Genomic DNA, 11,017 nt, shown 5'->3' on the forward strand with positions numbered 1-11,017 from the left:
ACACGAACAGCTGTTTCCGCTGCGCCTTTGAAGGAGCAAACTTAATAAAACTTGTGAATGCAGCCTTTGCTGGAGTTTTGCTAACACCTGAAGAATTGGTGTGATTTGTGCCACGACATTGTACGTTCCACAAAATTTAACTTTCGGGCTTCAGTAAAATTTTAAAGTATGAGAGAAATGTACAAGTTCTGAGCTAATTTTGGTTGAGGATAAATTTAACTTTTGGTTTTAATAGATTTTCAAACTTTATGCAGGTACGGTTAAATTTTTATACATTTATTTATAGATTACAATGATGTTTCCTCAAGTAGGTATTCATTATCTTAATAAATCATTGAGTAGGTACTAGATGAGTGTTGTTTGCTTGCTTGCCTAATTCTTCCAGTTGTTTTTACACACACACTTCCTTTTGGACTCGGAGAGTTTTAAAGTTATTTCTTATGCGTAGTCCAAAATTAGATCTGGTGTACCTAATTTGATTACAGGGAAAGAGTCCTTAATTTAAGACTTTAATGTAAGTGGTAAGTGGACAATCTAGTCAATTGTCCACTTACAGGCACCCAACGATGTTATAGAGGTTGCAGGTTTACTGCCAATTTTTTAGCCACATTTTGATATGGTTAATAACCGTTGAGTTACTTATTATGAAGATCTCACATAACAGGTAGATACATTATTGTGATAAAAGGAAAAACAATATACATTTCAACACAATTTTATTGTATCATTACAATTTCAGCCTTGCTTTTATAAATAGATTTTATACATTATTTACATCACAAACACCATTTCATTTTCGAGTACAAATTTCGTAAAAAGTTCAAATTCTTCCATTAAACTAATCATTTACGCTGATATGAGAAAATAATTTTATTTATTATACAATGATAACATGAAGTACAATTCCAATAGATTGAAGTACAGAAAGGGATCCGTTGGGACCCGAAACTTACTGCCTTACAACAACGATCATAACATCCTCAGGTGATTATCTGAGGAGCTACAATCGCTTTTCTCGTACTGTCATTGCCGTGACAAGCCCAAACTATTTGCTAATTGCGTACATCTCGCGACTACTTCATCTTGTAGCAAGCTAAACGACATGGCTATTAATATGAGTCCGAAAACTAAGTAAGCACAACACGCAATCATTTGTATGTATTCACTTTTGGAATTCTCAGTTGTATGCTTCGAGGTGAGGAAACTAGTAGGCACGAAATCACCGAATCCTATAGTAGCTAATGCTATAAAACAAAAGTAGGCCGCGTCTAAGAAGCTCCAGTTCTCCCAGGCGGAGAAAATGGCGGCCCCAATACAAATGTACGCCAGGAGAAGAAACAACACGATTCCTACTGGTATATGGCAGTGGTCGATGCCGTGGTTCATGTGGTGCTGGACGCTGGTAGAAGCAGTACTGCTGGGGACTGCGCAGCTCTTACTCTTATGGTTCTCTTCGCTCCAAATCAAAGGCACTCGTGACGGGGTGTCGTGTGGGCAAATTCTGTGAAAATTTGTTATAATTGTTGTATTTTGTTGCCTATTGTATACCACAATCTTTCATATTCTTAAGATCTATCTGATCAAAAAGTACTTGTATAAAATCAAATTTACTCTGTATTTTATGACTTTAATATAGCTGATGCAATAAAAACGAGTGGAGCATTGTAATAAATACAAAGCAATCATTTTATTCATGTCTATATTTTAGAAATGAGGTAGATGAGAACTGTCGAAAACAAATGTCTTCTTGTTTAGAGACGAGTGATCTTAAAAATAATTTATTCAATTTTCGAGAAACATGTTACGTAAAAGCCTTTTATTGTCTCCAAAAATATACAAAATTTGTCATGTAAATAATGAAGGGATCAACAAAAACCAATAACAATATTGCTCCTTGAAGGAAGGATTGAAAACGAGATAAGATATTATTATCAGACCAGTAATCCCAAAAGATCATCTTGTGATAAATCGGTATTTATCTCGATACAATTGATAAAAATCGATTGATTTAAGAATTTACATTATTAATGAAAATTATATAAAAATCAATGTACCTACAACAAAATCAATGTCATCGCGTGTTGAATGATAAATAAAAACTTACGCTTCATCAGTGTCTTCTGAATCGTCAAGATCATCTTGACACCTGTTCGAAGATAATTCCCCACATTCTTCGGCAATTAGTTGTTCTATCACTTGACCTCTTGGCCTTTGTATAGTGCCTCGTCCTCTGCCTCTAATAGGACCGTGTACTGTCGCAAGGCATTTTCCGGTGGTCCTCTTGCGATCTAACGTTTGAGTTTGAAGAGCTGATGAGGTTTGTGGCTCTGAAAATGGAAATCTTTTTGAAAATTAGAATAAAACAGAAGAAACCATACACGAAGCGTAGCAAGAAAGCGTAGGTGTACACTGACCATCTTTATAGTATCACTTACACAAAATTCTATTTTGCTTATGATTACTAAAATATGCATCATCAATCTTTTGATTTAAATTAAAATTTGAGTACGTTGGACCTCATCCCGCCTGGCGGCAAAATAAGGGCTAGGTTAGTTCACGTAAGTTCTTAAATAATACCTTTTGTCTCTCATTTGTCTTGAAAAATCATAAAGTGGTAAATATGAGGAAACAGAGAACACATCCAAATATCAGTCGGACTGTAATTTTTGCAATGAAAACTAGTGGTACCAGTTATGAAAACAATAAGTTGAACTGAATATGTTTCAACATTTATTATTTAACTAAAGCTGCAATATGTACAGCATACAACAAATACACGGAAAGGTTTTTTAGTGAATATTTTACAATTTTTGATAAAATTTGTATTGGTATGAGAACTCTCGACTTGAACTTTCACCAGAACGTCCTTAATGTAATCGACTAGGTCTTCACCTTTTAATGTTACCATTGACTTTGGATATTTGCTTATATTCATCCTCTTATCATGACTAAACCGTTAAAGCTTTCCTTTTTCTATTCCTGTCACTTTTTTACATCCCACATTATCCTTGTAAAATATGCACCGAAAAATTCTTCCCAATCAAAAGACATAGACAGAAGCAAGCTCACCATCAGCCAAGGCACTGCGCTTGATACGACCTAGCGTCGCGGCTCTAGGGCTCGTCGGGGCCCTCTCAAATACTTGCGAATATTGACCTCTGTCCCCAGCCCTGGCCCGGACGGTCCCGGGGGATTTGTGGCTTCGCGGTGGGAATGATGTGTACTGGTTGTGTTCTGTCGCCTGTGGGAGCAGACGCTGTTGCTCGTGCAGGGGAAGGTGATTTTCCATCTAGAATTGTAAATTTATACTAACGTATTGAACGGTATTTTGATCACAAAGAACATTGGATTTTCATTGATGACCTTTACGATGTTGGAACATTATAACTTATTATGCAGGATCTGTATCATCTCGTTCAAAATCTATTCAAAGAACTAAATTTGCTATGCAATTAAAATAATTAGTCGATTCTCATTAATCTTCATTTATTTAAACAATAATCCTTAAAAAAAACTTCCATCAACAATTGAAGTATTCCCACCTCCGTATCCTTCCTCCAAGCATTCGGCACTTTCCTCTTCGTCGCCCTCAGCCAAGCCAACCTAGCCAGCCTTGCCAGAGAAGCCCCCAAGCCGGCCAGACAGGCCAACGTCAGGGGAACACCAGCGGCTGCGTAAGCCACAGTTGCTGCTCTGCCTGCTGCCGTTCGTGGTGATACATTACCGTAACCTGCAAAAACAATGTGTCAGCACCAGATTTGGGGCCTTTATCTAAAAGTCAATGAGGAATTTTTTGAAATATCGTTACTAAAAGCAATTCCAAAGTAAACTTGAACACTTTACTTCCCGTTTGCACCGTCTACTACAATGTTTCGTGGTCCGGGGTTCCTATACTTTGGGATCAGTTCATGTAGACTCGAAGGTTTCGTCAGCTAAATGCTGAATTCCGCAGACAGGTCAGGACTTTGCTCTTTACAGACAATACCAATAATTAATTAAAGAATAATGAAAAGTAAATGATCACTTGTTATATATTGATGATATTGTAATGTGAGGTTATGCTCTCATATTGTAGGCTACTACAATGTGAGAGTAAAATTATAGAGATATCATAGAGATAAATCCAATAGTAATGTTAAAGTCATACCTATAGTAGTAATTAATGTGATGCAATAAATCAGAGCTCCAGAGAAGGTCCACTTGGAGTCTAGCACCAGCTCTGGTGGCTGAGCCTCCGGTGACTGCCTCGCCGCAGCCACTATAGAAGACTCGAACTTGCGCAGCTGCTCGTGAACCAGACGCGTCCAGTTGCGCTCATAAAGAACGTTGAGGCGTTCTGAAACAAAGAAAATTACGATTAATTGAGTTAAAATTTAGGTGTTTAACTTTATAGTCAATTTAAAATAGATTACATATATCTTATACTCTCAAAGAATTTAGTTGTCGGTCATGATAGACGACATTATTTGTAACTAAACAGATTGTCTAATCAAAACGAAAAAACCTAATATTATAGTCTAAGTATAGTATGCACTTGACATACTATCCTACTTAGACTATAATATAAAAAAATAAGATATAAGCCAATGTTTATATGAAACATGTGGGCTATTTTGACATCCTATGGAAGGAAGTTTGCCAAAACAATATCATGATCCCAAAACCTCTATAAATAGCAGTGTTAATAGAAAACAACTCAGCAAAGCTTATAAATCACCACAATTCACAACAAACTGCTCTTTAACGGCCTTCTCTTTGAAGACTATTACAATACCGATGAGACCCTTAAATTAATGAGGGCGCCAATCTCCGGCGCAGTTTAGTTTAATCAAAAGTGACAAGCACCATCTAACTTTTAAGATGGCTTCTCTCTATAGATGTTGTATGGTGTGTTTCTTTTTTAAGTTGGTTAAAACTTAAATAATTTTTGAAATAACATCAAAGGCTTCAGATTTATCTTTATTGATTTCATATTACCTATCGTAATTTTAATAACAGATCTAAATTCAACGATAAAAATTTTAATACATATCAGAATCCTCGTGTAACCAGTAAATATTATGTATGATACAAATTTACAACTAATTCAATAATAAACAACGCACTTACAAACAATTTTATGACAAACTACTAAAAAATAAGACATTAAAAGAACGAGAAAACGTGACGCTCTTAAAACTTGTTTGCGATATAAAGGTACTGATCTATATAAACAAACGTAATTTAATAAGAGTAACATATAAAATTTACATTTCGCTGATATAATAATTTAGTGAAATCCATCATACGGCGCCTCCCTGGGGAGGTCCAGTCTACGGTCCGGCCTGAGGTCCGGTTACGACTATAACAAAGGTTGAAATGTTCGGTAATTTATGGCGACTTATCTTTATAAAAACAACGATTTAAAATATGGTCTCCAAATTTTGAAAATAAAATACGAAAAATTGTACGAGCTTTTGAGCTTAATAAAATCAGGTCAGAAGTACCTGAGTAATTCCATGGTAAAACCATGGTACCGTGTCAACGAACGAAACCGACAAGATTGCATGAAGAAAGTGATGAATTTGGATAAAGTGAAAGAAGTACGCAGGGATCGTGGCCACTTGCCATGATAGATGTTGTCTCTGTCTACCCCTCCGGGAAACCCGCTACTTGCTCCCTTTCATCATGCAATCATTGGGAAATATCCTAAATGAATACCTTAATTTTCGGTTCATCTAATTCGGTTGATTCTTATTACCTAATCAGTTGAACTAGCGCCATAAATCATATTCATACATACATACATATAATCACGTCTATATCCCTTGGGGGGTATACAGAGCCAACAGTCTTGTAGAGACAGATAGGGCACGTTCAGCTATTAATTTGGCTTTAAGATAGAATTGAGATACAATAGAGACGGGTTGCTAGCCCATCGCCTAAAAAGAATCCCAAGTTTGGAAGCCTATCCCTTAGTCGCCTTTTACGACATCCATGGGAAAGTGATGAAGTGGTCCTATTCTTTTTGTATTGGTGCCGGGAACTACACGGCACTCGTAAATCATTTTTATTCAATTTCATTAAAGAGTTTGTGAATCTTTTCTGCGTGATCAGTCTTTTAAACACTTAATTAAAATTCCGCCCGATTATTGTGTAAACAGGCCGTTGGCACAAAACGCTACAGAGAAAAGGTTTTATACTAATTGCATTACTATCAATCGAAAGTTGAGTACTAAGATTTTTGATTCAGCAAAATTTCTTTTATCGCCTTAACAAACCTATAATTAACACATTGACTTTGATATATAATGATAGATATTAAAATGCATAAAACTGTACGAAAGAATTTTATACGCATAAGTGTATACAGCGATCGGTGTAAATGTACTATGTTTCATCAAAGGAAATTGTTTTTTTGAAATTATGTGTTATGAGTTGGTTTCGCCTAGATTTTTCTTAAATATTAGGCGGTAAAGCCCGACCGTGAAAATTTGATTTTTTTAAAAAGGTCCAAAGAGATATCAGTCTTTGATTTATCAAAGTGCTGTACTTTTTACTTCGTGTTTGTCGAATTTAATTTTTTTAAATCACCTAATTAAGGACGTCCTGGTAAGGGTCAGGTCAAGAGTACCAAGCAAGAAACCGCCGAGCTTGCATGAAGAGAGTTATGAATGTGGATGAAGCGAAGGAAGTATGCAGAGTTCGTGGCAAGTGGAAAGAGGTAGTTTCTGCCTACCCCTCCGGGAAAGAGGCGTGATTTTATGTATGTACGTAATCTTTGGCCTTGTCTCTCCACATTAATTGTTCTATGATTTAGTTCACTGAGTTGCGCGTTAATTGAATTTTCTATCCTGCCACTGGTTGCCGTAATTACCCCTGTACTGTTTCCTTGCTATTTATTTCCAACCACAAAACAAGTCATTGACATTATTGAGTAAATTGGGAGATCAAAGCTTAAACTGTAACTTTGTTTCAAACATTGTTTGACTTCCGTTTGCTGAGTTTTGCTATTTACGAAGCATTTATTGAAACAAAACAACGAATTTATCCACTTATTAATACAAACATATAATATGACCATAAGGCAAAGTGTCCTTATTTAGAATTCAATATATAAAATAAATGTGGAGTGAATCAAACATAAGAACGGTGACGTGAAATTAATGTTTAAAAGAATCGTATCGAAATATATAACAAAATATCAAAGAAAGAAATTTCAAATTACCTTTTCAATCATACCAAAACACCCAACGGCCAATAAAGATATCCCAGCGATATGTATATACAAAAAACCACTTGTGAAACGTCACGAAGCACGGGTCCTATCTCGATCAGTACATTGTACCGTATCTCCACAACCTCGGGATCTGAATTGGGTTCGTGATCCCGCATTTCTGGATCCGTGGCTTGAGTTAAGCTGTGTGCAGACGTGTTGATTCCGCTGCTGATTTTTGCTACATTTAAAATAAATTGAGACAAGTAAAGGCTTCGTTATATTGGTATTTAATCGGTTGTGTTTTATATAAAACAAACAACTAAATATATGTATATCAAACAGCCGAATGTGACCTATCGGTATTTTCAAGATTGTTGGCTCTGTCTTCCCCGTAAGGGATAGAGACGTGACTACACGTATGTATGTGTTCTATATGCAGTTGCGTTGAAGCCAATACATGGTCAGTTATAAATATACTTTAAGATTTTAGGAGAGTAGAAAGCATTAAACGGATCACAGTAACTATCTTACGAAAGTCTTAAGAAATTTACAAAAAGCGATTACCGTTTGACCTTAATGATAAAGATACCATAGGAACCTATATAATAAATTTTAGGTCATATTTGCAGCATAGTTCGGTTTAGTTCAATTTTATTTGATAAACTATTTATCGTCGCGGTTCGGCTAGCGTTAAAAGTACATCGTCATTTGCGTACTCCACGCTTTAAGTATGCAAAATTTTCAAGACGTTAGGTTCAGTTGTTTATTAGGAAATAAGCCCCAAACAGTCAAATGAACTTTTTTACAAAAAGTTATAAAATAAATATGGATATGGATAAAAGCACCTCTTAAATAATCGTTGATTTTCTCACACAATGACGGTACAATGTCAAGTTAAGCAAAATCCTGAACAATAATATCTAAAAATATGTTGATATAACCTTTTCCAGGACCCGACTTCCCCAAAGGTCATTACAAAACGTAGGCAAAGGATCGTGTTACAATGTAAAGGATTTATAATAAACCTGGATGATGTAACGAACTAGTTAGCTTCCTTAACATAAGCGATTTAATTATAGATTTTAAACTATATGTACTAAATACCAGATTATGAGAAAAATGTCGGAAAGTGGACTTCAGCCAATATGAATATAAAGATAGTAGTAGAACTTGAAAGAGATAATCCATATGGTGATATATTATAACTAAATAGTTACTCGCCGATGTCTGTACTTGAAAGATATAGATACATTAACAATGATATGGAGTATTCTTTATAACCGAATAATAAATAATAAATGAGATTTTTAGAATTTCTGTTAGTTTAATTTATACTCGCAAAACGCGAAAAATATTCACTCAGATGTATTAGGATTGGTCCAACAAGGTCCAACTGGTATACAAAAGTTTTCCCTCACCCCTCTAAGAGGCAATACAGGGTGACCGCTTTTTTAGTGAACTTGTAAGGCTGACAAAGTCGCGGGCCATAGTTATGACTAATTTATATAAAATAATACCATGAGCGAGATAATCTAACAGAATGGGAAATTAGTGGCAGTACTGAAAAATAGGCGGCTCAAGGAATGCTCGCGTAGGTGGCCTTATATCCGGAGCAGCTGAGAGAGGAAACTCAATAAATATTCAATAATAATGGCAGTGTTTAGAATTTTCACACAAGAAATGTTCAGAAGTTAAGACCTTAAGATCTTACTATTTTCTTGTTACTGTGTTAATTTCTGTGCAATAAAGATATTACAAACAAACCTTAAGGCGCTATAGAATATTCGGGCGACCATTCGTGATTCGCTTTGTATAGGGGGTACTTAATAGTAGTGCGATTGTAAGCTATCCAGAATTTAAGATATCTAGACAATTGTTATATAGTACTTTATTTTATCATTTTTAAGTTTTTGTGGACATTAGAGACTGAGATGAAGTATTTTTAATATACTTTTCTAGATAGCCTACGGCTTTTATAGGAAGATATACTAATCAAGTACATCTATTGTCAAAGAGTACTTAAGCCAGACATATTGGACATTTAAACATATATTTAGATCCTGATGTTATCTCTAAATGACAGTCGTTAAGCAACTCATTAGGCAAGTTGAATATTCTGACATAAGACGGTATTTGTGCACACACATAAGTAACAGTCACTGTATTATGTCTCATAGATTTTTCATTTTTAAATCTAGCGAACAGAAACCCGTGCGAAGAAGGGGATCGCACGGGATTCACTCATCTATAAAAAAAACTGCATCAAAATACGTTGTTTTTTTAAAGATCTAAGCATACATACATACAGACATCCTAAAAACAGACATGGGGACGGACGCGGGAAGCGACTTTGCTTTACACTATGTTATACAAGTGATAGTGATGAATAATTAAGTCAAAAATATGAACCTTAATTTATAAAAGACTACTGACTGATTGACTCATATATCAATGCACAGCTCGAACCGCTTGGTCCAAAGGTCCAGGGTTCCTTTGATGTGGTCTAGAAATGCCTACGATAGGATTTTCCGAAATTTCCACGGGAAAGTAAATTAGCGGAATTTTTCGGTTCACGCGGTCCGAGCCACCGGTTTACTCAGGTTATATAATAAAATCTTTTAATTACTTTATAACGTATATCATATACAATAAAAGGTAGATTGTTCAATACATTAAAACGTGGGTTGTTTAGTAAACAATATTGTGTCTGGTTGAATTATTCAATTTGTTAGACGGCAATAATTTAAAGTAAAAAATTGACAAAATAGGCTATAACTTTTCATTACAAACGTAAAATATAATTTTCAACCGTAAAAATTTTGTACTCAAAGTATCTTTCTTTGTTTTTTTACGATACAAACCGTAAAATAAAAGTGTTCGCAGAAATAGAAACTTGCAATGGCTCATAAAGTAACCTGACGTAGTTATGTCTTCGTAAAAAAACAATATTGTTGAATACTAAAGGATTTTGTTGTAGGTTATGAGGTAAAATATTTTTTTTTTTTGGTTAACAGTCCTTAGAAGCCTATATTTTATAACAAAATATCCATACATACATATTTGTTACAACTCTTGTATAGGACTTCTTACAGTGCGTACGATTATATAACATAACAAGTTAAATAAAAATGGTAATTAACATTGTTTCAGTAATGTGGGCACTAAAATTTATAATTTAAAATATGTTAAGTATTAAGTTATTAACAGGTTATTATTGATACTTTCAAATGTTATATGGCATTGTTATTCTAATGCGTACAGTATTGTTATATGTAAAAGCAAAGTTGGAAAATAATGTCTGATAATGTGGACGTAGTATATACAACATTGTTACAAAATCTGTACGCACCTTTATGTCCATATTGAGTGATCTCTTGTCTTCGCAAAAATTTAATTAAAATCAAACGTATCAATTGTTTGAAAAGTCATAATTTCTACTAACCCTTGCAGGGCAGTCACATTATCAAATCATCTCGTAAATTCACCTTCATATCATTCTATCAAATATTCCGATTAAATCTGTACTTAGTTAAATTAAAAGTAAAATATTCGCGCCACGTTTGAGAGTTCATAAAAAATCTTCGCCTATCTCCGCGTCACGGCCGAATGAATCGGAAATAAAATCATGCGAATAAATCCGAGAGCAGGAACGGTAACTTGTTCGATACTGGATACCAATGGAACTGCTGTATCTCGAGGCATTTTTAAATGTTTCGCGTTTTCGGGTGAGAAGAAATTAGCTATATTTGAAAATGATTCATATATCGCTGTTTTACACACTTGTGTTGTTATGATCTAAAAAAAGGCCACGTTCAGCTT

General features: G+C 34.9%; 1 protein-coding gene across 1 annotated transcript; it reads right to left on the minus strand.

Annotated features, from left to right (window-relative positions):
* Positions 1-1,023: 1,023 nt before the first annotated feature.
* LOC106129260 (uncharacterized) lies at positions 1,024-7,374 on the minus strand. Its single transcript, XM_013327760.2, has 7 exons — positions 7,328-7,374; positions 6,937-6,989; positions 4,148-4,339; positions 3,543-3,730; positions 3,070-3,289; positions 2,105-2,327; positions 1,024-1,501 (listed from the first exon to the last, which is right to left on the minus strand). Exons 1-7 carry the CDS (start codon positions 7,372-7,374, stop codon positions 1,024-1,026), a joined length of 1,401 nt encoding a protein of 466 aa, XP_013183214.2.
* Between the last annotated feature and the right edge of the window lie 3,643 nt (positions 7,375-11,017).

Source organism: Amyelois transitella, chromosome 13, assembly GCF_032362555.1.
Source record: "Amyelois transitella isolate CPQ chromosome 13, ilAmyTran1.1, whole genome shotgun sequence".
NCBI classification, from domain to species: domain Eukaryota; kingdom Metazoa; phylum Arthropoda; class Insecta; order Lepidoptera; family Pyralidae; genus Amyelois; species Amyelois transitella.

Excerpts from the sequence above, each read along its gene's own strand:
- LOC106129260 (XM_013327760.2), bottom strand. The coding sequence starts at position 7,374 with ATGCGGGATCACGAACCCAATTCAGATCCCGAGGTTGTGGAGATACG. Across the intron at positions 6,990-7,327 it reads CCCGAGGTTGTGGAGATACG|CAAAACTCAGCAAACGGAAG; the intron begins GTACAATGTACT and ends CTTCGTAAATAG. Across the intron at positions 4,340-6,936 it reads GAAACAAAGTTACAGTTTAA|CAGAACGCCTCAACGTTCTT; the intron begins GCTTTGATCTCC and ends TTTTCTTTGTTT.